At 41.2% G+C, this 26,350-nt stretch overlaps 1 protein-coding gene across 1 annotated transcript in view; it reads right to left on the bottom strand.

The window, feature by feature from the left end:
* SLC12A8 (solute carrier family 12 member 8) overlaps nucleotides 1–26,350 on the bottom strand; it is a 156,346-nt gene that overhangs the window by 42,105 nt on the left and 87,891 nt on the right. Inside the window, exons 7-8 of the mRNA XM_049785531.1 lie at nucleotides 22,372–22,518; nucleotides 10,044–10,689 (exon numbers count right to left, since the gene is read on the bottom strand). Coding sequence (XP_049641488.1) covers nucleotides 10,044–10,689; nucleotides 22,372–22,518 — 793 coding nt within the window. The remainder of the gene's footprint in view (nucleotides 1–10,043; nucleotides 10,690–22,371; nucleotides 22,519–26,350) is intronic.

Here is a 26,350-nt window from a genome sequence, read left to right as displayed (position 1 = left end):
GCCAGGAGCAATTTCTGAGTGCAGAGCCAGGAGTAAACTTTGAGTAGTGCTTGGTATGAACCCAACTCCCCCAAATAATAATAATAAACAAATAAAAATATTTTAAAATAAAAGCATAAATTAAAAAACTTAATCTCAGATTGACTCCAAGTCTACCCTGGAAACCTACTAATAACACAGAAAAGCAAAGTTTACACACACACAGGAGAATAAAGCAAACAAAACCAAGTGTTGGAAGATGGAATGTTTGCAGAAGTATGGAAACAGACTGAGAGGACTGTCCAGATGAATTTTAGGGCCTGATTTGAGGGAGGATGCTGACAAGGAGCAGCTTAGTACACCCCCATAGACCCTAGCAATGGAAGGACAACCAAGGACCCTGACCCAGGGCAGCAGATAAGTGCAGTGTGCTTGATGCACGGATGTGCAAACAAACAGAAGATACCAAAATCCCTACCTCTGCGTGTGCCTGTGGTGAACAGGTCCTTCTCTTACCCAATTCACTCCCCATAAGGTGGTTTCCTCTGAAGAAATCCAACCACTCTATGTTCAACTTGAGGAACCAGACTTATCAAAGAGTAGGAAATAGAATTATAAGCAGGAAATTAAATAAAAGCATTTATTCTAAGCAGTGGTTCCCTTCTCCAAACCCCTTACCTCACACTGCTCTTAGAAAACTAACCTCTATCTGGCTACTTCACAACCAAGAGAGCAAAGGACACTGAATGTCTCTAGGGTCACATTGGGGTAGTCCTGTGTATAGTCCGATGACTTTCCAAGCTTACTCTTCAGTGTGATGTCCCCAAACAACAGGTCCTGTCCAAGAATATTCATCTTTCAACAGTTTTCTGTATTTTGAAGGAGGAATAGAAACCAAAAGATCAGCAGGTCTTTCAGCACAGCCTGAAACATGAAAGAAAATATGAGAACAAGCAGAAGAGAATATAGAGAACCCAGGACATAAAAAGGAGTTAAGAAAAAAAAGACTTACAAGGAAGATTAAGAAATATTAGAGGGGCTGGAGAGATAGCATGGAGGTAAGGTGTTTGCCTATCATGCAGAAGGTCATTGGTTCAAATCCCAGCATCCCATATGGTCCCCCATGCCTGCCAGGAGCGATTTCTGAGTGTGGAGCCAGGAGTAACCCCTGAGCATTGCCGGGTGTGACTCCCCAAAAACAAACAAACAAACAAACAAAAAAGAAATATTAGAGAGATACGAGGAAACACACTGAAATTTTAGTAATAGCATAGAGTGTAAGGTGCTTGCCTTGCACACACCCAACCCCAGTTCGATCTCTGGCACTGCCTATGGTCTTCCAGCTCCAGGATCTTTGGGCCCCACCAAAATATGAAAACAGGGCTAGTACAATAGTATAGTAGGTAATACCTTGCACAAAGCCATACTCTAAGCCCATTAGAAGTGATTCCTGAGTTCAGAATCAGGAGCAACCCGTGAGTACCACCAGGTATGGCCCAAAAACCCAAAATCAAACATAAAATGTGATAAGCCATAGCATTCATTAAATAAGAATAAAATGATGAGGATTTTCAGCCGGCACGGGCTGGCTCCTGGCAGACCTCCGTATGTGCCAGGGGCCTCTTGGCCCGGCCTAGGGTAGGGGGGCCCGGACCTGGGTCACCCGACCCCCCTCTCCCCCTTTCCTCCGGATCTCCAGGTGGGTTCCTGGGAGGACCTGATGGGGCACCCTGGGTTTTCCCCACTCCCAGGCCGGCGCCGGAGATTGGCTTAGGGGGTGGAGTTTGATCTGGGAGGTGACAGATAGCTGCTCAGTTATACTCAGGCTGTCACTGGCAATTTCATACCAGTCTACATGTTGCAAACTGCGCGGGGGCTAGCGCCCCAGTGCAAACATATACTCCTCCCAACCATCAGTACCCCAGATTTACCCTTCTTAACTTCAGTAACACACAGTTCTAATCTCAGACCAAAGACATACAGTGGATCTAACAATCCCAGAACTATTTAGAAGGACATAAATTGAACATATATTGAACGCATATATCTTTTGAATATTTTATGTGTATTTTCTTTAACAGCTGTAACTCTCTATATATTCTTCTACCATGATGTTTCTATCCACTTTTCATCTTGTCTTTTCTTTGTAAGCTGTTCAGTAAGGATTGTTGGTGGAACTGTCCCTCAGTTTATTGCCTATGACTGAACTATGTCATGGAAATTGCTGGTCTTGTTCCTATTGCCTCCAGATGGGCCGATAACGCTTCATGGCATTGATCCTTGTTTGCATAGACACATTAAAATGGGAAAACACTATACATACAGATAAGTTCTTATCTAATAAATCTCAGTACAATGTACCTTACACCCTGAACATTGATATAATGACCTGGCACAGGCCTCAGAAGAATGGGCATCCTCCATTCACGCCGGAACCAGGCAAGCTATCTACGAAACATCCAAGGTCTTTTATAGCAACAGCTGGAAGCAGTCCTCTACCAGGAAAGACACTACCAAGGGTCTGACATCGACCTCCTAAAAAGAGACTTCCGTTTACACTGAGAAGACTTGACAACAACAATGACCTGCTCTACAGGACATGGTTCTCTCTAGTGCCCCTTAAGTGTGAGGTGAAACGAGAGGATGCTCTGCACCATCCTGACTGCAATATGGGATATGCAGACTCCAGGATCTTTAATACAGAAGCATGATACCAACAACAGAGACTATGTGAGTAATGGAGGTGTATTGCCACTACAGACGATGACTTGGACTGGACAAACTAGTTTGCCTGGAGCCTAGAGTCAGTCCTATGCCAGGAAACTTCAGGGGTAGGGTTTCCTTGTATTTAGACCATAATTTTTCTTTCCATGTCCCTTATATTTTGGTGGGCCTATGCAAACAAATGCCACTCTAACACCATTTTTTACTATGTTCCCTTGACTCCAATCCTTAAGAAAAACAACCCACTAAAACTTTTGAGGTTAACTTAAACTAGTAAGCATGTGCATAGAACTAGATAAATGTACTTTGCCCTCAATGTTTAAGGAGTTACATAAGTCTAATGTCTTTAGATTATATTGTGTGCTGCTAAGAAATAGTATGTACTACAACTGGGGATTTGAGGGACAAAGTAATTGTATTGTACATGGGTTCAGTTTTGTTTTTCTTAATGTTCTTTGGTTGAAAGTTCAAGGCTGGGATATCATTGATGGGACTACTGAGAATTCTGTTTATGGGTGACTGTGCTTCCACTGTAACTTTACCCTGTCCTCTTTCTTTGCATCTTTGTTGTCATAATTAAAATAAAAATAAATAAAGATAAAAAATTTTGATCATTCATTTCTGTGATATTAGACATATTTTAAGAAGAATGATCTTTTAAGTTGCTCATATCCAGTTGAGTTAATCCATTTCATCACAGTTTCTATTTTATTCAATAAACTTATACTAATTAAATGATTTGAGTTACTAATTGCATAAAAATAACTTACTGTCTTCTATTCAGATTCATTCATTCATTTATGCTAATTTATTTTCATTTTTATTCTTTCTATTGATTTATTTGGTTTATATTAATTTTTGCTTTGATATATATGGAGAAAGTCAATATATGAATCTATATCTATTATACTGACTTTAACAATGCTCAGGGATTACTCTCACCTCTGTACTCAGGGCTTATGCTGGCAGGACTTGAGGGACCATATGGGGTGTTAGAGATTAAATCCGGGTTGGCTGCTTATGAGGAAATGTTACTATTTCTCTAGTCCTTATTGGCATATTTTAAACTTGTTTTTCTTTCTTTTCTTTTTTGTGTTATATCTTTAATATTTTTGTAAAATAATAAAATAGTAAAATTACTATACAATAAATGATTAAACTCATAATTCCAAGAACATTTGTATTATATACATGTAAAATAAAAATTCTTGAATGATAAAAAAAAGAATAAAATGATGTTCAAATTTTAAAATAATTATAATGACAAGGATAAAATAGGTTACAACTAAATATTCTGAAACTGAAAATCAGAATAATCATAATAGACTGTTGCAATCTGATCTCCCCTTCTACATAAGGGGAAGAAGCCCCACAATGTTATGTGCAGAAGCAGCAAAAAAAGACACTGTCCAGCCTCCCTACTGAGAATGACTATGAAGTGAAGTTCAATGCTACACAGCCAGGATAGCACTCAAAAGACACAAATGGTTTTGTGGTGATACCACAGCTGCAGACAACCAAGGTCAAAGACCCTGCACCCTAAACACTGACCCCAAAGTCCTGGACCAGGGGTCATCGAGGAGCTCTATTCAGACAGTTCCTTGGAACCCCTATTTATTTGAGTTGCCATTTCCAGTCCCATGCATCAATCTGATTAGCTAAGGCTTGGTCTTATGCTTGAACTTTAGCGACAGAGATACTGGAGAAATGAGTTGTTAATATTATCAGTTTTGAGCATGAAAGTCTTGCTTTGCCCAACATCAAGATTCATAACACTGTAAAATCTTCAAACAGAAAGAACAAGGCCAAATGAATAAATCAATTTTTAAAAAGGCCTGAGGCTGAGAGATTGTTCAAGGGTCAAGGGTACATGTCTTATAAGGACTGAGTTCAAACCCTCTGCCCACCTCTTAGGGTCTTCCAGTGTCCCCCAGCACATCTGGTTCTCAGCTCATGCAGAAAACTGTCTGGCCTAGTGGACCAAGGATTTCTGAGAGTGATGCCTAGGACCTCCTGAGAACTGCTTAGGAGATGCAATACTTACATACATACATACATACATATGTACATATGTACATGTCAAGTCTACTACAGTATTTCATCCAAGAAATCATTTATTCTTTGGATCTGAAGTGTAACACACAGAGAAATTATAAGACACAAGTTTTGCTGTCAGTCTTATATTCAATCTAGTGGGAGAATAGAAAATGGATGAGATCCACTTTTAGACCATTTAGTCCTTTGGGAAATAACACTAAGGTTATTTGACACACCTACTAGAGCAGTCAGAGAAAAATGATGGCAGAAAATCAAGCAATTAGAAACCAAAGGCTGCTCTGCCACTTCAGGTGTTGATATAACTGCACCTAATCCAGTGCTTCTCAATTATTTTCTGTCATGACCCCCTAGGAAGAAGAAAACATTTTCGCGCATCCCGCGTGACTGTAAACAGTATCTTTATTAAAAAAAAATTTAACCTGAAAACCAAAAATATATAAAATAATTTGAGCTGATATTTTAATCAGAGGTGATGTCTGGTTCATGGCTCCAATGAGCACGTTTTGCAATGCATAGCTTTTCGAAGTGGGGTTTGAAGCAGGACACAGCAACTCTCAGCTCCAGAGACATACAGAGACATAAACACGGGGCTTAGCTTGTTATGACAGCGTTTGCCGAGGTCAAACGTGCACCTCTTTACGCAACCCTATACGCACCCCCTTTACCCCGAGGGGTGCGTCCCTCTATTTGAGAAGCACTGACCTAATCCAAAAGAGGAGGCAGAGCCCCTCCCTTCTGGCTAAATCCCAGCAGCCTACACATCAGCCCTGTACCATATAAAAAGCTCTACACAATAGCTCCTAATCTACTCAAATTACACACTGCCCACAATTATTCTCTTCCTGTTACTTGTTGAAGATGGGCTGAAAGAAAGACAGTAACTTCAGCTTAACCTCTCAGCATCTTCCAGGGAGTCTCACCACAAAGACTCAACCCCAGCACAGCAAGAACATGAGGAAAACTAATGGGGAAACTTATAGAAGTCCTCCAAGCTCAATGAGTGAAAGCAATAACACCAAAAACATAAACACCAGAAATCCTCAGATATAGTCTTGAGTGATACCATATTGAAGATGTTAAATGAGCTCAATATTGTCAGCAAAGTGACACCATAAGGAGGATGTTAGATGACACAGTCATTTCATGAAAGTCAGCGCAAGAAAGCACAAGAAAATAAGAGCCTAAATAAGGGGGAAAATACTATGATTAGAAATGAAGATCATAGGAGGTGATATTAAGAAGTCAATCAAGGGGCTGGAGAGTTAGCAAGGGCATTTGCCTTGCTTGCAGAAGGACGGTGGTTCGAATTCCGGCATCCCATTTGGTCCCCGAGCCTACCAGGGGCGATTTCTGAGTATAGAGCCAGGAGTAGCCCCTGAGAGCTACCGGGTGTGACCCAAAAACCAAAAAAAAAAAAAAAAGAAAAAGAAAAGTCAATCAAAGCACTAAATAGCAGAATTATAGCAGCTGAACAAAAGACCAAAGAGCTCCAAGGTGAGGAGAAAACCACTAAGAAATAGCAGAAGATGGAAAACATTTTTAAAAAGAAATTAACAGTACTCCAGAGAATTATGGTGTGGGTTCAAAATGAACAATATAAGAACCACTAGAGGTTGGAGCCATAGCACAGTGGGTAAGGCATTTGCCTTGCATGTGGCTGACCCAAGTTTGATCTCTGGTATCCCATATGGTCCCTCATGCACCTCCAGAAATAATACCTGAGTACAAAGCCAGGAGCACTACTGGGTATAGCCCCAAAACAAGACAAAAGGAATAATCAGAATCTTTGAAGAACAGAAATATCAATGTGATGAAGAAAAATAGTTAAAGAATTTAATTCTGGAGACATTAGTGGTGGAAAATGTGCCCGGGTGAAGGGTAGTGTACAGTCTATGACTGAAACTCAACATGAACCATTTTGTAACCATGATGCTTAAATAAAGTAATTATTTAAAAAATTGATTAAAATTTCCCAGAGTTTAACAATATAGACATGATATCCAAGAGACCCAAAGTGTCTCAGCAAAAATAGACTCAACTAGAAAAAACTCCAAGATACATTGTACTCAAAATGATAAAATCCAAAGATAGAGACAAACTTCTGAAAGTAGCAAGATCAAAAACAAAAAAGAACTTAAATACAAAGGAAAATCCATAAGATATATAGCAGACCTCCAAAATAAGACTGAGAATTTGAAGACTATAGTGGGATATAGTACAAAAACTCAAGACTATCATTAATATTTGAAGAAACTACACTGAACAGGCAACAACTTAGGAAATTCATGATCTTAAATGAGTTTTGCAAGAAGCATAAAGGAGCTTCTCTAAAGAACAGGAAAAACTTCTTAACATGGGACATTGAGTATGGCACTCACTAATAGGGTATATGGTTTGCCTGGACTAGATTTTTTTAAAAAGGGGTATTTTGGTACTACATAGTACAGCAATACATAGTACAGCAGGTAGGCTGCTTCTCTTGCAAATGGCCAACCTGGGTTAGTTCCCTGAGTTAGTCAGCAGTGATTTTGAGTGCAAAGCTAGAAATAAGCTCTGAGCAATGCCAGATGTGGACACAAAACTGAAAACAAAAATTAAAAAGCCATGCTTATTCTGAAGTTTTATCAATTTTAATAATGAATTATCTTATTTATATTGGTTAGGATCACTTAGTAATCAGCAAAAAATGAACTTTATTAATTTCTTTTCTTTTCTTTCTTTCTTTTTTTTTTTTTTTTTTTTTTTTTTTTTTGGTTTTTGGGCCACACCCGGCGGTGCTCAGGGGTTACTCCTGGCTCTATGCTCAGAAATTGCTACTGACAGGCTCAGGGGACCATATGGGATGCTGGGATTTGAACCACTGACCTTCTGCATGCGAGGCAAACGCCTTACCTCCATGCTATCTCTCCAGCCCCTAATTTATTTTCTGATCATTCCTTTTGCTATTACTTTTTTGTTGGAGTACATAATATAAAATAAAAATTTTAAATGCCTACTAACAAGGCAGATTTGGAGGATAGTGGGACTGGTGTTGGGACATTGTATGCCTGAAACAACTATATTATGAACAATTTTGCAAACTATGGTGTCTTAATAAAGCTAAAAGGAAAAATACAGTAGTGTTAAACATTGGTGTGAAAGAGAGTATAGGAATCCAGACACTTGCATTGCACATGGCCAATTCCTGTTCAATTTCCAACCCTGCACGAACACCACCAGGATTGATCCCTGAGTGCCGGGTCGGGAATAATCCCTGAGTACAGTTGGTTGTGACCACAAAACAAAAAACTCCCACCACCAAAAGGCATTCTTTCTTATCACACGAAAACCACTCAGGTGCGGCCCAGAGACAAAAAAAAAAAAAAAAAGGTAGGAGCTGGAAAAATAGTGCAAGAGTTGACATACTTACTTTCCTTGCAGCCTACGAACCTTGATTTAATCCTCAGCACAACATATGGTTTCCCGACTGCCACCAGAGTGATCCCTGAGCACTGAGCCAGGAGTTGTCCCTAGGTACCACCAGGTATGACTCAACCCCACCCACACCCATATAATGTGAGTGAGTGAGTGTGTGTGTGTGTGTGTGTGTGTGTGTTTAGCTGATGGTTGTTTGCTTGGTTAGTTTATGGGCCACACCCAGTGGCACTCAGGAGTTGCTTCTGGCTCTGTGCTCAAAAATTACTCCTGGCAGGCTGGGGATCCTATGGGATGCTGGGGATCGAACCCGAGTCAGCTGTGTGCATAGCAATACCCTACCAACTGTGCTATGGTTCTGGCCCCCGTGTGTGTTTTAAGCAAGGTTCCTACCATTACAACTCCTCCCACCAATTTCAAAATAAAGAAGGGAAAATAGGAAACAGATATCGAAGTAGATAAAACATGTTCGAAATAGCCTGTGTTCCCCGCCCCCCCCCCCCCCTTAGCCCACAATGGTCTCTTGCAAAAGACAAAAGACAGGTCCTAGGCTTCTAACATAGGCAGGTGTGGGTGAGGTGTCTGCTCTTCCAAGATTCAACTCAGGGACTTCTCTACAACCTCACTGAACTTCACTTTTTTGCCATTGTGAAGCAGCAGATGTTGATAATATCCATTACATCACTTGAAATAATATAGGTGAAACACGAAGACTGTGGAAGGCTCTCAAGTGTGAGGCTCTGTCTCTTCTCAGGAAGCCCGCTGGAAGAGCCTGACTTCCTGGGTTTGTGGACTCGAGAAAGCCCACCTCCTTTCTATGCTGGCCTTGAGAAATTCCCCTTACCCAGACTAAACTGCTGAGCTGATGCCCGGGCTCTTGTCACATTTCCACTTCCCATGAAAGGAAAATTAGGCTCCAGTCATGCTGGCATTGAACCTAAGCTGGTTTTTGAGTAAAGCTAAATGAATATTCAAGTATTACTGTGACCCCCACCTCTAATACAGGGGAGTAGATGGAAATTTCTGTTTAAATATAACAGTGGGGGCCGGAGAGATAGCATGGAGGTAAGGCATTTGCCTTTCATGCAGAAGAACAGTGGGTTCAAATCCCGGCATCCCATATGGTCTCCTGTGCCTGCCAGGGGCGATTTCTGAGCATAGAGCCAGGAGTAACCCCTGAGCGCTGCTGGGTGTGACCCAAAAACAAACAAACAAACAAAAAAAATATAACAGTGGTCAAAGATTAGAGTGATGCATTGTACATAGCACTCTGGTTTCCCCATGCTACATATGGTTCCCTAAGCATTGCCAGGAGGCCTCTGAGCACTGCTGGGGTGGCCTAGGGAATCCCCCACTGGCATTCTGTTTTGTTTTAATCTGTTTTTTATGTGCAGAACCCCTGGTGCCCAGGGATTATTTCTGGCTCTGCACTCAGAAATCACTCCTGGAGGGCTTGGGGACTGTATGGGGTACCAAGGATAAAAGTTGGATCAGCTATGTGCAAGGCAACTGCTCTGCCCACCGTACATGCCCTCCACACACATTGGCATCTGGCCTGAATAGCATCATGTTCTTGAGCTGTTTCCTGAGAATTATCAGGAGTGGGGCAATCCTAGATCTCCTGAGTAACACTTTGGAGATCAAAATAAGTAAATGAACAACAAATACAATTATAACAGAGTAGACTTATCAATTCAACTGATTCTCAATACAACTTCGAAAGCAAGCACCCAATAAGATGAATGGTGGTTTCAAATGCAGTTCGTTATCAAATGAACTGGTTTTGCACTAGTAGAGGGCACTGATCACAGAACAGTGGTCAATCAAAGGAGAAATCCCTCCACCCAGTGCAGCTTTCCAGTACTCACCATCTGCACTCGGATGAGGAGGGCGGCTCAGCCCAGGGATGGGCTGTTCTTCACCTGCTCCCTGAGGACAAGTACCCCTGCTTCCACAGGTCTGTTTGCTCCAATCAAAGTCCTGCCTATCCCAGGAGATGGGGGATGCTCTACCTACACCTTCAGAAGGCAAGGAAGTGTTGGGTGTAAGATCCAGGAGGAAGCTGTCTTTGAGAGTTTGCCTGGTGTCCTTTTCGTGCTTCCCCTTCAGGTTTTCGGGGTCTCCATCAGTCTCTGTCCACCTGGACTGGCAACTATCCTGCTTTCTGGTGAGCTGGAGGAGCTGATCCATGTCCTTGGTGAACTGCAGCAGGGTACCCTCAGACAGGCTGCTGGCAAAGCCCTCTGAGCCGTAACGGGGTGTCTTCTCCAAGATCAGGTGTTCAGTACAGTGGAGAGCTCTTGAATCTTCCCTGTCCCCCAACTCAGCCACCTGTGAAAGGCTGCAGGGACCCATGGATAGGGAGAAGTAGGAATAATCCACAGCAATGTATGTCAGCATGAAGTTGATGGTGACGATAGGAGCCAGAACATTCACCTGCCCCACCAGGACAAAGGCCATGGTGACCATGCTGGTCAGGCAGATGGCAGCAACTGGCGTTTTATTCGGGCCTTTCTGCAGAAAGAATAATAGCATTCAGGCCCATGTCAGTTCAAGAAAAATAACACATTCTCAGATAGAAACAGAAGTCACCATTGGTCCAGCCATTTCTTCTCCTTTACTCCTGATCTATTTATAAACCTGAAATAACGCTCTCAATGTATGAGTGGTGTTCATGTGATAAGAAAGAATGCCTCTTGGGAATGTTGCACTGGTGAAGGCAGGTGTTCATTTCTATAACTGAAACCCAACTACAAACAAGTATGTAATCTTGGGTATGAGTGGCATCAGCAACTGGGAATGTAGGGATGACTGAAGAACATGAACTTCCCATATAGTTCTCCTTTTCTCTTAGTTTATTTTAACATGTGCCATAGAAATCAAAGACTTGCAAAGCTGGGGTTGAAGAGAAAGAAGAGGAGGTAAGGCTCTTGTTTTGCATGTGGCTGACCCCAGTTAGATTCCCAGCACCACATATGGTCTTCCTAAGCACCACCAGTGGTCACAGAGCCAGGAATAGCCTCTGAGTATCACCAGGTTCAGCCCCAAAACAAACAAAAAATACAAAATCTATTCTTCCAAGGCTGTGATGGGAAAATTACATTAGGAAAGTAGCAGACCCCAAAAGAAACAGAGGAGAATTCTGATCGCAAACAAACATGTATCCAACCATTATTCATGGAGGTGAGTGGGACTGCTGTCAAGAGAAAAAGAATCCAACAATTATGGCACATAATTGATCACTCCATGAAAATCATGTACCGCAGCTACTATCCTGGTTCCTGGACCCAAAACAATAGTCACTTCTCAGTCCTCATTCCTCATTGAACTAGTTTTTGCCCATCTGATGTCTAAAATTCTACTTTGCCAAGCGCCTCTCCTCACCAAGTTCCTCTCACTCTCTTCAGTAGATCCCTTCACTCTCCAAAATCTATATGTAAATCTGTCCAGGACTTCCCTTCAAACCCTTTATTTTTCTATCTACACTCTTCCCTGGGGAGCTTAGCCAGGTTTATGACTGTAACTACTGATTTTCTGCTCCTCAACACCTACATTTGAGTCTCTAGTTTAATGCAGCCTACTGAATTTGAGACTTAAATAGTCAAGTGTCTACTCATCATTTCTAGTCTACATCTAATAGGTTCTGAAACCTAATATGTCTACAACCAAATCACCAATTCCGCAATCTTCCACCTCTTGAATCTAATCCTTCGGAAGTCTCAGAAATTAAACAAGCCCATCATTCCAGCGACTCAGCGAGATGAAACTTTTTAAATCATTTTTTAAATAAGATTTTTAATGAATCAGTGTGAGATACACAGTCACAAAGTTGTTCATGATTGAATTTCAGTAATAAAATGTACATACAACACTTATCCCTCCACCAGGTGAAATTCTTAGCACTTCTACTCCCGCATGTCAGGGTGAACTAGAGTTCACAGTGTGGGGAATCATGGGATGAAAGGCTGAGAGATGGGTTGAGTACAGGCTTTACACACAGAAGAACTGGGAAAGATCGCCAGCACCACATGGTCCCCCAAGCACTACCAGGAGCCACTTTTTTTTTAAAACTTTATTTTTATTGATTCATTGATTCATTGTTGGGCCACACCCAGTGGTACTCAGGGGTTACTCCTGACTTTGCATTCAGAAATCGCCCCTGGCAGGCTGGGGAACCATATGGGATGCCGGGAATCTAACCGGGTCCCTCCTGGTCAGCCACTTGCAAGGCAAACGCCCTACCACTGTGCTATCTCTCTGGCCCCCGGAACCACTTTTGAGCACTGAGCAGGGCATAGTTATCTACTTCTAGCTGTGGCCCCCCTCAAACAAAGCACATAGATACATGTATATACACAAAACTGCCAGGTTGAAGGTGGCAAAATTATTAGCTTAAGTCTGGGAACTTGTTTTCATGTTTTTATTTTCGGGTTTGTTTATTTTTATGCTTTCTTTTAGTGCTCAGTTCTTACTCCTGGCTCTATTCTCAATTATCTCCTTTGGTTGGGGGCCTTTTAAGAGTGCCATGAATCAAATATGGGTCAGCTGTTTGCAAGACAAATGTCTTATCAACTGTGCTATCACTCCAGCCCTCAGAACATTTATTGGTAGGAACTACCAGTCTTACAACTTAAGAATAAAAAAAAAAAAAGATTTTAAAGGGGGTGGGGAAAAATTTTAGAATTATATTTATATTAAAAACGTAATGATCAAAACTCTCAGCAAGATGGGAATGAAAGGAACCTTTCTCAATCTAGTTGAAGCCATCTACCACAAGCCAATGGCAAATATTATCCTCAATGGAGAAAAACTAAAAGCCTTTCATCTAAATTCTGGCACAAGACAAGGCTGTCCACTCTCACCACTCCTCTTCAACATAGTACTGGAAGTTCTTGTTATAGGGATCAAGCAAGAAAAAGATATCAAGGGAATCCAGATAGGAAAGGAAGAAGTCAAGCTCTCATTGTTTGCAGATGACATGATACTCTACTTAGAAAACCCTAAAGACTCGACCACAAAGCTTCTAGAAACAATAAACTCATATAGCAAGGTAGCAGGCTACAAAATTAACACACAGAAATTAATGGCCTTTTTATACACCAATAATGATAGGGAAGAGAAGGAAGTCAAGAAGGCAATCCCGTTCACATTAGTGCCACACAAACTCAAATATCTTGGAGTCAACTTGACCAAAGACATGAAGGACCTATACAAAGAAAACTATAAAGGCCTGCTCCAAGAAAAAAAAGAGAACACACGGAAATGGAAACACATGTCCTGCTCATGGATTGGCAGGATTAACATCATTAAAATGGCAATACTCCCCAAAGCATTATACAGATTTAATGCAATCCCCTTAAAAATACCCATGACATTCTTCAAAGAAGTGGATCAAACACTTATGAAGTTCATCTGGAACAATAAACACCCTCCAATAGCTAAAGCACTCCTAGGGAAAAGGAAAATGGGAGGCATTACTTTCCCCAACTTTAAACTGTACTACAAAGCAATAGTTATCAAAACAGCATGGTATTGAATGAAGTCAGATCCTCAGATCAGTGGAATAGGCCTGAGTTCTCAGACAATGTTTCCCAGACATACAGTTACCTAATTTTTGACAAAGGAGCAAGAAATCCTAAGTGGAGCAGGGAAAACCTCTTCAACAAGTGTTACTGGCAGAACTGGTTAGCCACTTGTAAAAAAGTGAACATAGACCCCCAGTTAACATCATGTATGAAGGTAAAATCCAAATGGATTAAAGACCTTGATATCAGACGTGATATCAAGAACAACACATTGGTGAAACACTCCATGACATTGAGACTAACAGCATCTTCAAGGAGGAACCTGCACTTTCCAAACAAGTGGAAGCAGACATCAACAGATGGGAATTCATTAAGCTGAGAAGCTTCTGCACCTCAAAAGAAATAGTGCCCAGGATACAAGAGTCACCAACCGAGTGGGATAAACTATTCACCAACACTCATCAGATAAGGGGCTAATATCCAAAATATACAGGGCAATGACAAAACTTTACAAGAAAAAAAAATCTAATCCCATCAAAAAATGGGGAGAAGAAATGAACAGATGCTTTGATAAAAAAGAAATATAAATGGCCAAAAGGCACATGAAAAAATGCTCCTCGTCACTAATCATCAGGGAGATGCAAATCAAAACAATGATGAGATACCATCTCACACAACAGAGATTGGCATACATCACGAAGAATGAGAACAATCAGTGCTGGCAGGGATGTGGAGAGAAAGGAACTTTTATCCACTGCTGGTGGGAATGCCATCTAGTCCAACCTCTATGGAAAGCGATATGGAGATTCCTTCAAAGTTTGGAAATTGAGCTCCCAATCGATCCAGCTATTCCACTCCTAGGGATATACCCTAGGAACACAAGAATACAATACAAAAACCTCTTCCTCACACCTATATTTATTGCAGCATTATTCACAATAGCCAGGCTCTGGAAACAACCAAGATGCCCTTCAACAGACGAATGGCTAAAGAAACAGTGGTACATATACACAATGGAATATTATGCAGCCGTCAGGAGAGATGAAGTCATGAAATTTTCCTATACATGGATGTACATGGAATCTATCATGCTGAGTGAAATAAGTCAGAGGGAGAGAGAGAGACACACACACACACATAATAGTCTCACTCATCTATGGGTTTTAAGAAAAATAAGTCATTTTTGCAACAATCCTCAGAGATGAGAGGAGGGCTGGAACTTCCAGCTCAATTCATGAAGCTCACCACAAAGAGTGGTGACTGCAGTTATAGAAATAACTACACAGGGGCCGGGCGGTGGCGCTAGAGGTAAGGTGCCTGCCTTGCCTGCGTTAGCCTTCGATGGACCGCTGTTCGATCCCCCGGCGTCCCATATGGTCCCCAAAGCCAGGAGCAACTTCTGAGCACATAGCCAGGAGTAACCCTGGAGCATTACCAGTTGTGGCCCCCAAAAAAAACAAGCAAAAAAAAAAAACTAACAGAGAACTACCATAATCATGTGAATGAATGAGGGAACTGGAAAGCCTGTCTGGAGTACAGGTGGGGGTGGGGTGGGATGGAGGGAGATTTGGGATATTGGTGGTGGGAATGTTGCACTGGTGAAGAGGGGTATTCTTTACATGACTGAAACTTAATCACAATCATATATGTAATCAAGATGTTTAAATAAAGGGAAAAAATTAAATTAAAAAAAAAGTAATGAAAATTGGAGGCCAGAGCAGTGGCACAAGCAGTAGGGCATTTGCCTTGCACGTGCTAACCTAGGATGGACCTTGGTTCAATCTCAGGCATCCTTATGGTCCCCCATGGTAGGAGTGATTTTTGAGCACATAGTCAGGAGTAACTCCTGAGCATCACTGGGTGTTGGCCTCCCACAAAAGAAAAGCAAAAAAAAAAAAAGTAATGAGAATTGAGGCCAAAGTGATAGTATAGCAGGCAGAGCATTTGCCTTGATCTACCCGGTTCAATCCCTGGCATCCCATGTTTCCCTGAACCTGCCAGGAGTGGTTTCTGAACACAGAGCTTAAATGCTGCTGGGTGTGGCCCAAAAGCAAAACAAATAAACAAACAAACAAACAAAAAAAGTAATGAGAATTAAAAGAAGGATCTTGGGGGCCAGAGAGATAGCGCAGCGGCATTTGCCTTGCAAGCAGCCGATCCAGGACCTAAGGTGGTTGGTTCGAATCCCGGCATCCCATATGGTCCCCTGTGCCTGCCAGGAGCTATTTCTGAGCAAATAGCCAGGAGTAACCCCTGAGCACCGCCGGGTGTGGCCTAAAAAACAAAAAAACAAAAAAAACAAAAAAAAAAAAGAAGGATCTTGGCTGGAGAGATAAGTCAGTGAGCTGAGTACATACTTTGCATTTGGGGGGGGGGGGTGTCCAGGTTTGTTCCAGAACTGCAAGGTCCTTTGAGCACCTCCAGGAATGATCTCTGAAGACAGTCAGGAGCAAGAGCTGAGCATTGTTGTGAGTTAACCAAAACAAAACAAAACAAAACAAAAAGGGCCTTAAGACAAAGAAAATGTTAGGTTTTTAGGTGGATTGTAAGAATGATAAATAATCAAATAATTAACTTCTGTTTACCAAAAAACACAACACGGGGGTGGGGGGGAAGGCAGGCTACAAAAAGGAAAGAGATATTTGCAATACATATAACAGACCAAAGGAATCTAGAATAGTGAAAGAATGCATACAAAATAATTAGAGGACTAAACCCACTATAAAGAAGTGAAAGAAAGCCTAGTAAGCATATAAAAAAAAAAAGCCCAATCTCATTGCTGATGCAAATTAAAACCCAGTGAGATATCATAAACACCCACTGGCAAAAAGTTTAAAGGCTGATAATATCAAATATTGGCAAGAATACAGGAACAGAAACATTTATCCAAGGTGGATGGTATAAATTAGTATGGTCTACTACAAAGTAGTACAACTACTTTGGGAAAAGAGTTTAATGTAATAGGGTTACATTTTTCACAATTTCACAATCCTACTAATGGGTATATAGTTTGAAGGATCTCCCAGATGTATAGAGCATTTGGACAGAATTTTCATCTGTCCACAATAGTATCAAATTCCCCTTACCAACACAATGGGTAAATAAATTACAGCAAGTAAGGAAATGCTAAGAGGAACGATAATAAAAAAAAAAAAAAAACTGCTGCTACAAGCAAAAAGTAGATGAATCTCATAAGCATAATGCTGAATGAAAGAAGCCTGCCAGATCTATATAGTTTTAAAATGGGTGAAATTAAATTATTTTGTTTAGAGATGCCTATGGAGGAAATAAAGCAGGGTTAGCAAATTATGATCTCTGGACCAAATCCGGCCACCATCTATTATGTGTGTCCACAACTAAGAATATAGTTTTATAAAAGCTGAAGTGATAGTACAGCAGATAGTGTGTTTTCCTTGCATACAGTTGACCTGAGCTCCATCTCTGGCACCCCATATGGCCTTCCAAGCCTGCCAGGAGTAATTTTTGAGCACAGAGTCAGGAGTTACCTCTGAATACTGCCCAGTATGGCCCCAAAACAAGCCAAAATAAAACAGAATAGTTCTATAGTTGTAAAGAGTTGAATAAATAAATCAAAAGCAGAATAACAATGAGCCTGGAGAAATAGTATGTTGCCTGCCTTGTGAGTGTATGGTCGTTCAAGTCCTCAGTGTCCCACACATGCTGAGCAAGGTCCTGGTAGCTCTGCAGTTTCAGCCTGGGTAATCTGCTGTCTGCTGTTTTCACTGTCACAAGTAATTTTCCACTTCATCAAGCCAGGAATGTGTGAGCATAACAAAAAGGGGTGCAATCATTGTTGCAGTAGAACTAAAAAGATGTGACTGCAACACTACAGGAAGTACATCTTCTAGAAGGCACGTGTGTAAACACCGTAACAATCCCCACAACCATGATCTATGTCTCAACTATGAGTGCAACCCCTCGTGAGCACAAGTGCAAGTACAACAAAGGTATGCGAACTTTGGTGAGTAGCACAGCCAAATATGAAAGCCCCACCACATAAAGTGCAGCCTCTTTGAGCAAGCAGTATGGCTTAATTTAAATGTACAAGCACAAGGGCTGGCACAGTAGACCAGCAGGTAGGGTGCTTGCCTTGCACATGGCTGACCTGAGTTCAATTCCCAGCACTCCGTATGATCCTCTGAGCACTGCCTGGTGTAATCCCTGAGCACAGAGCAGGTGGAAGCCCTGAACACCACCAGGTATGGCCTCCAAAAAACTAACTGAAAAATGTGCATACATCACAGTCAGGAGTGTGTGTAACTCCCAGTATCACAACAACATCAACAAGAAGAAAAGAGGGAAGAGAGAAGAGTATAGGGTTGGGGAAAGAGGATTTTTTTTTTTTTTTTTTTTTTGGTTTATGGGCCACACCCGGCGGTGCTCAGTAGTTACTCCTGGCTGTCTGCTCAGAAATGGCTCTTGGCAGGCACAGGGAACCATATGGGACACCGGGATTCGAACTAACCACCTTAGGTCCTGGATCGGCTGCTTGCAAGGCAAGCACTGCTGTGCTATCTCTCCGGGCCTGAAAGAGGATATTTTTAACACAAGAAATAAATATGTATGGACTATAAATTAAGCTTCATTAGTACACAACCAACCCTATCCATTGTGGTATTCTCTGAGACTACTTTGGAGCTAAGGACAGAGATGAATGGCTTGAAGGAAAAACATGGCCTGCAGAGTCTATAAAATTGACTGTTAGGCCATTCTCAGAAAAAGTCGACCTACTCTTAAGTAAAACCAAGAAAATATTACTACATTAATATTAGGGAAATCAAGGTAATAGCTCCTGCAGAGGAGTGGGCTCTGACCACTGGGCTTTGCTGAATCAAACAGCAGTTTTAGGAATGAAGTTCCCAAGGCTTGCTATTTCAGATCTAGTCTTTAAATGGTTCATATTGGTTTTATGACCTTTTCTGTATTTTTTAGTATTTAATATGTTATGTAAAGATTTTTCTTACTAATAAAAGAAACAAAAATGTGTTACTAAGATGTAGTCATATGTAAAGAAATTTTGGTATCTGTGTATGGGGAAGAAGGTGGCAAAGTTAAATAAATGACAAGTGATAAACTAAAAAAAATACTTGTAACTCATCACATACTGTTCAACTCCTATCCACTGAGAAGAAAAATCAGTGGCTCACTATTCAGCCTCATTCATGCTAAGAGGAATGCATTAAATCACAAGTATCCTATGAAGCACTTCTTACTATACAGCTGACAAAATTCACATTTGCCAATGATCTAGAGACAGATTTTGTCTCAAAACAGAAGAAAAATGAGCTGTGTATGTTTCATTTTAATAAAGACGTTGATGGGGCCAGAGAGATAACATGGAGGTAAGGCATTTGCCTTGCATGCAGAAGGTTGGTGGTTCAAATCCCAGCATCCCATATTGTCCCCAGAGCCTGCCAGGAAATATTTCTGAGCATAAAGCCAGGAGTAAGCCCTGAGCACTGCTGGGTGTGACCGAAAAAAAAAACCACAACAAAACAAAAAACAAACAAACAAAAAAAGACATTGAGACCCAGGGCAAGAGTTCAAATGACAGACCTCAGAGCCTGTGTCTAAATGTTTACAACTATAAACCTAGCTAACAAACTGTTAACTCAGACACAGTGTATAATTCATCCTGGGCAAAGACACCTTTAGGGCAATGGAAAATGAGAAGATTAAGTCTGGAAATCTGGAGCTCCTTTGAATTCCCCCCTGGAGAATATCCATGGGCAATTTCTGGCTCACCACTTCTATTTGCAGACCATAACTTGGAGACCCCACTTCCACATATGGACTTTGAGAGGACAAGCCCCAGGAAAGAGGTGCTGGCATATGCTGGAGTGGGCTGGTGGACACTTGAGCAGGGAATTGCAGGGTGCAGTGTAACAGGACCACGACTGAAAGGAAGGGATTAGAATCCAGGTGGGCACACCATTTGGCCCCCACCCCAGTGACAAGTTCCTGAAAATTAGGGTGTTTTGACTGAGTCTAGGGGTAGTTCTGGTTGTGGGAAAACAGAAACTCTAATTGCAGGTAAGAGGAAAAAAATACAAATCCTAAGGAAGGTTTTCTGGCTAGAAATATTAAAATTAAATTAAACATGCATTTATCTTTGGCCCAACAAACTCGCTTAGAAACATTTAACCTGTAGGAACATAGGCACATATATAAAATTAAGTATGCATACACTGAAGATCATTCTTTGCAGCAAGGTTTACCAAAAGCCACACAGTGCCATTCTTTAAAGAGACAGTTAAATAATATGAGATATCCTTACAAGGCAAATAGAATGAGAATGTGCATTTACATAAATAAATTGGTTTTTATTCATGCAAACCTGAAGCTTATGAGCTATAATGCAATGTTACTTTAGCAGTAAACATTAAAGAAAGAATGAGTAGTTCTCTCTACATTAATATGAAAAGCTAGAGATATAATGTACTATGTACATACACACATACATATATTTGGGGGATTGGCACACGAGACAGTGTTCAGGGCTTACTCCTGACTCTGTGCTCAGGGATCACTTCTGGTGATCTTCAAGGAATATATCTGGCACTGGGGATCAAACCCAGTTTGGTCAAGTGTAATGGAAACACCTTATCTGCTGTACTATGGCTCTACCTCTATCCAACCTATATTAGATGAAGAACAGCAAAGTATAAAACAAGGTATGTAGAATACAATATTTTTGTTAAAACAGCTGAATTCCTAAATATAAGTGCAAGTATGGCCCAGGGAGGAGAGGAAAGAGAAAATGTATGAGAGGAGAAAATTTTTTCAGTGTATACCTTTATTGTTTTTGTTTTTGTATTTTTGGGCTACACTCGGTGATGCTCAGCGATTACTCCTGGCTTTGTGCTCAGAAATTGCTCCTGGCTTGGGAGACCATATAGGACACCAGGAAATAGAATCTTCGTCAGTCCTAGGTTAGCACATACAAGGCAAACATCCTACTGCTTGCGCCACCACTCTGGCCCCCAGTGTATACCTTTAATATCACTTAAAGTTCTGAACTGTATATGTCTTACCCAATAAAAATAAACAATAACAAAAAAAAAGACTTTCTACATAGAAGGCACTAAAGAGCCAGACATTGCTCCTACCCAGTGAATGCAGACAGATGAGCAAAGAGAGGCATTGAAGGGATCTGCAAATTTGTGGCCTCAAGCAAAAGGAGGAGTAGGGGTAGGAATGGGAATGGGGTCAAGCATAAGAGAAATGAACAATAGCTGAATAAACCCCAATAATTCCCAGAAAGTAGGTTTCTCTCCTACTTATTTATCTTCAGTCATTAACCAAACTTGGAGTTAAGAATATCTCACTTGGGGCCCAAAGAGATAGCACAGCGGCGTTTGCCTTGCAAGCAGCCGATCCAGGACCAAAGGTGGTTGGTTCGAATCCCGGTGTCCCATATGGTCCCTCGTGCCTGTCAGGAGCTATTTCTGAGCAGACAGCCAGGCGTAACCCCTGAGCACCGCCAGGTGTGACCCAAAAACAAAAACAGAAACAGAAAAAAGAATATCTCACTTGGAGGCTGGCGCGGTGGTGCTAGAGGTAAGGTGTCTGCCTTGCCAGCGCTAGCCTAGGACAGACCGTGGTTAGATCCCCCGGCGTCCCCATATGGTCCCCCAAGCCAGGAGCTACTTCTGAGCGCATAGCCACGAGTAATCCCTGAGCGTCACCGGATGTGGCCCAAAAATAAAAAACAAAAAAAAAAAAAAAGAATATCTCACTTGAACATTCCCTGATCCAAGATCTCTATCTGTTCTGAGCATAATAAAGAAAAAGGACTTGAGACCAGAAGTATGGAAAATAATCACAACTCCAAAAGAAAGGGACCCTGAGGACCGAGTCAAAGGAACAGCATATCTCCACACCAAGACAGTCCTTGTGCTAGACTGGGAAATGCCAAATGGGAGGTCTGAACTACTTTCCATGTTAGGAATGCCTTTTGAAGTATTTAGTGGCTGGAGAGGTAGTGCAGTGGGTAGGGCTCTTGCTTTGCATGCACTCAACTTGACTTCAATCTCTGGCACCCCATATGGTCCCTTGAGCATTGCCGGTAGTGATCCCTGAGCAGAGCATCATTGGGTACGACTCAAAAGAACTAAAAAAATAAAACCTAAATAAAAATATTTTTATTGGCCCATTAATTGCCAAAGAAATGTAAAAAAATCTATAATGATGATACTGACATTACTTATTTTTATTTAAAATATTTTATGGAGGGAGCACTGATTTATAACAGTAATAACTGACTCTGTTTTTGTTGTTTGTTTTGATTTTGAGTCACACTCCGCCATGCTCAGATCTTACTCTTGGCTCTACACTTAGTGATGGCTCCTGGCAGGGAATCATATGGCACCACAAGGCAAGTGTACTTTCTCTCATATCCACTAAATCTATTTTTATTAAAGGATGTAGATCTACCCATACCTGATGAAGAGGACACTCTGGCAGAGTGTGACCCTGTGATTAGGGGCCCTAAATAAGGCTGAGTCCAAAGGCCTAAGTGAGAGAAAAGACCCTGTCTCGCACTGGTTATAACAGAGAGCTTGGTTCAGTTAGACAAAAATTGAAGCTATTTAGTGGCCCACAAACAGATTCAGAGCAAAACATTAAGAGTTTTTTTTAAGTCACTTACCCCTTGACCCAGACAGGCCAGAGCAGGAATCACTTTCTCCTGAGCAATGCACTGCAGGATTCGGGGGGCTCCATAGAGGCCTCCCATACAGGAGGCCAGGGATGAGATGTAAAGGCCCAGGAGGAACAGGAAGCCCACTAGGGACACCTATAGGAAGAAAGAGTGCCATTATCTGGTGTCGGGATGGGCTTCTGTCCCTTACAACTCCCCTGGCATCCATTTATACTCCTGCCATCTAGACAACTAGCCTCCTCTCTCTCAGCTCAGCCCTGACCTGTATTGGAACATCTTTTCCAAGCATGCATCCAATCATAATGCTCCATAAAGCAAAAGGTACTATGGCTCCCACTTTCCTATCTCTCCAGCAGTCTGTGACCTTTTCAGGCCATACTCTGCCTGTTAAGTCTTTCTTAGCACATTCCTGCCCACCCTCACCTGCTGGAGACTTTTTGTTATTGTTTTTGGGTCACATCCAGCAGCACTCAGGGGTTGCTCTATGCTCAGAAATTGCTCCTGACCTCTCCTTTTTTCTGTTTTTTTGGTTTTTGAATCACACCCAGCAGTGCTCAGGGGTTACTCCTGGCTACATGCTCAGAAATCGATCCTAGCATGCTCGGGGCACCATATGGGATGCCGGGATTTGAACCACTGTCCCTCTGCATGCAAAGTAAATGTCCCACCTCCATGCCATCTCTCCAGCCCCCTGCTAGAGACTTCTAATCACACTACCAAGTCATTCACTGTTAAGTCATAAACTCCCAACTGTTTCTGAAGACCCAAATCTAATCTCCCCTATTCCTTAGTGAGGGGCCACATGCCCTGTGCCACAGGGGCTACAATATATTGTTCAGTAGCACCTCAGTACGAGGGAGGGACATCTCTAGTCACACTATCTCATCTGCTGGCCTGAAGACTTTCTTCCACACCCTAACACACTTGGAGCTAACACAGAATACAAGTGTTGACTTAGAACACGATGAAAGTTTTGACAAACTGACTGATACTGACTCAATAAATGAAAGACCACCACTCAGTAAAGTAAAAGGAATTGCTGTACTCAGTGACAACTTGCAGTGGGTCAGAGCTATTGTGCATGCAGTCATATACAGGTAACAATACCCCTCAACTTTTTTCTTATCATCAGTTAGCCAGTCTCTGTGGTGTGAGATGGTACCTCATTGTTGTTTTGATTTGCATCTCCCTGATTAGTGATATGGAGCTTTTTTGTTTTGTTTTGTTTTGTTTTGGGGTTTTTTTGGGGGGGGGGTCACACCCAGCTGTGGTCAGGGGTTACTCCTGGCTCTATGCTTAGAAATCACTCCTGGCAGGCTCAGGGGACCATATGGGATGCCAAGATTCTAACCACCATCCTTCTGCAGGCAAGGTAAATGCCTTACTTCCATGCTATCTCTCTGGCCCCTGTGGAACATTTTTTTTTGGTAGGATTTTGCAAAAAAATTTTTTGTCTTTTGGCCATTTGTATTTGTTCTTTGAGGAAGTATTTGTTCATTTCTTCTCCAGTTTTTTGATGGGGTTAGATATATTTTTCCTGTTAAGTTCTGTCAGTACTTTGTATAGCTTAGATATTAGATCCTTATCTGATGGGTATTAGATGAATAGTTTCTCCCTCTGTATCCTAGTTACTGTTTCCTTTGAGGTGCAAAATCTTTTCAGTTTAATGTACTCCAATTTGTTTATCTCTGCTTCCAGTTGGTGGGACAGCAGTGCTTCCTCCTTAAAGATGACTTTAGTAATAATGTCATGGAGTGTTTTACCTCCATGTTCTTCCATATACCTTAAGGTTCTGGGTCTGATATCAAGGTCTTTAATCTATGTGAATTTTGACCTTTACCATGGGCTTGTGGTAAATGTCCTTGACTATACTGAGAAAAGTTCCTTTCATTCCCATCTTATTGAGAGTTTTTATAGGTGTTGGACCTTATCAAATGCTTTCTCTGCATCCATTGATATAATCATATGTTTTTTTTCTTTTGTTGATATGGTGGATTATGTTGATTGATTTACATATGTTAAATCATCTTTGCATCCCTGGAATAAAACCTACTTGGTCATGTTGTATCACCTTCTTGATGAGGCATTGGATCCTATTTGGTAGGATTTTGCTGAGAATTTTTGCATCTGTTTTTATCAGGATATTGGTCTGTAGTTTGTTTGTTTGTTTTTTTTTGTTTTTTGTTTTGTTTGTTTTTTTGCTGCTTTTGGTATCAGGATGATATTAGCTTTGTGAAAAAATCTATTTGGAAGTATTTCTGTTTCTTCAATTTCCTGAAAGAGCCTGAAAAGGATTCGTTAGTGAATCCATCTGGACCTGGGCTTTTGTTTTTTTGGAAGATTTTTGATAACTATTTTAATTTTCTCAATAGTGATGGGTCTATTTAGATATGCTACATCCTCCTTATTCAACCATGGAAGGTTATAAGAGTCCAAGAATTTATCCATTTCTTCCAGGTTCTCTTGTTTGTGGCATAGAATTTCTCAAAGTAGTCTATCATTACCCTTTGAATCTCTGTAGTATCTGTAATGATCTTTCCCTTTTCATTTATAATCTGGTTTGTTAAGTTTCTCTCTCTCCCTTTCTTTGTGAGTTTTGCTAGTGGTTTATTGATCATGTTTATTTTTCAAAGAATCAACTTTTACTTTTATTGATCTTTTAAATTGTTCTTTGAATTTCCATTTCATTAATTTCTACTCTAAGCTTTGTTATTTCTTTCTGCCTACCTATTTTTGGTTCATTATGTTGATAACTTTCTAATTTTCTAAGTTGTGTCATTAAGTTATTTTTGTAGGCTCCTTCTTCCCTCCTGATGTGTGTTTGCAAAGCTATATATATTTTTCTTAGCACTGCTTTAGCTGTGCTCACAAATTCTGGTAATTTGTGTCTTTATTCACATTTGTTTTCAGGAATCTTTTGATTTTCTCTTTGATTTAATCTCTGACCTACTGGTTGTTCAGTAGTGAGCTGTTTAATTTCAGATGTTAAAGTTTTTCTTCTGTTCCCTTTGTAGTTTACTTCTAATTTTTGTGCATTATGATCTGAAAAGGTAATCTGTACAATTTCTATCCTCTTGATTTTATGGAGGCATATCTTATGGGCCAGCATGTGATTTATCCTGGAGAATGACCCATGTGCACTGGATAAGAATGTGTATGCAGTTTTTTGAGGATATATATATACTAGGCCACTTTCGTCCATTATTTTTAAGAGCTAGTATATTCTAGTTTGTTTCAGCTTGGTTGACCTATCAAGGTTGACAGGGCTGAATAGTCAACCACTATTTTTGTGTTGCTATTGATGTCTTCTTTCAGATTTGACAACAATTTTTTAAAATATATTAACTGCTTTCTCATTGGGTACATATATGCTTAAGAGTGCAATTTCTTTCTGTTGTACCAACACGTTCTGAGTCCTCCTACAAAGCAGGGAAGGAGGGTAAGTGGGGGGGGGGGAGGATGATTTGCCTCCTGGTGTCTCAGGACTCAGGCTCTCTGTAAAGAAACTGATATTTTAAGCAAGCAAGAACAGCTCCTAACAGGCAACACTGACAAGTTGCAAACACTGGCAGGCCCATGGGTTCTCAAGGCCAAAGAGTCAGCAGTTTCCAAAAGTCTATCATTCCTCAAGAGCAGTCAAACTTTTCTTTCCTTTAGACAAGAGGCCCCAAATCCTGATTCTTTGAGAGATGTGTGGTCTGTGGGTCTCTGAGGCCTCAAGTCCTCCTCCAGAGGGGGCCTGGTTCCCTGAGAAGCTTAGACCTGAGCCCTGGCAGGGAAGATCAGCACCCCGCTCCAGCACCTGAAAGGCTCCTGAGGACAAATGTCACATCTAAAATCTCTGATTTCTGGAAGACAAACCCAGAGGAAACTCTGAGTTAGGACTTTGGGAAAGGTTGGGTGAAGAGGGTGGAGGGAATTTCCAGAAACATATCTGGAAAGCTTATTTTCTTAGGTTCTAGGGTTG

Source organism: Suncus etruscus, chromosome 13 (assembly GCF_024139225.1).
Source record: "Suncus etruscus isolate mSunEtr1 chromosome 13, mSunEtr1.pri.cur, whole genome shotgun sequence".
NCBI classification, from domain to species: domain Eukaryota; kingdom Metazoa; phylum Chordata; class Mammalia; order Eulipotyphla; family Soricidae; genus Suncus; species Suncus etruscus.
Note: the sequence above shows the minus strand (reverse complement) of the source record. Positions and strands in the feature narration are given on the sequence as shown.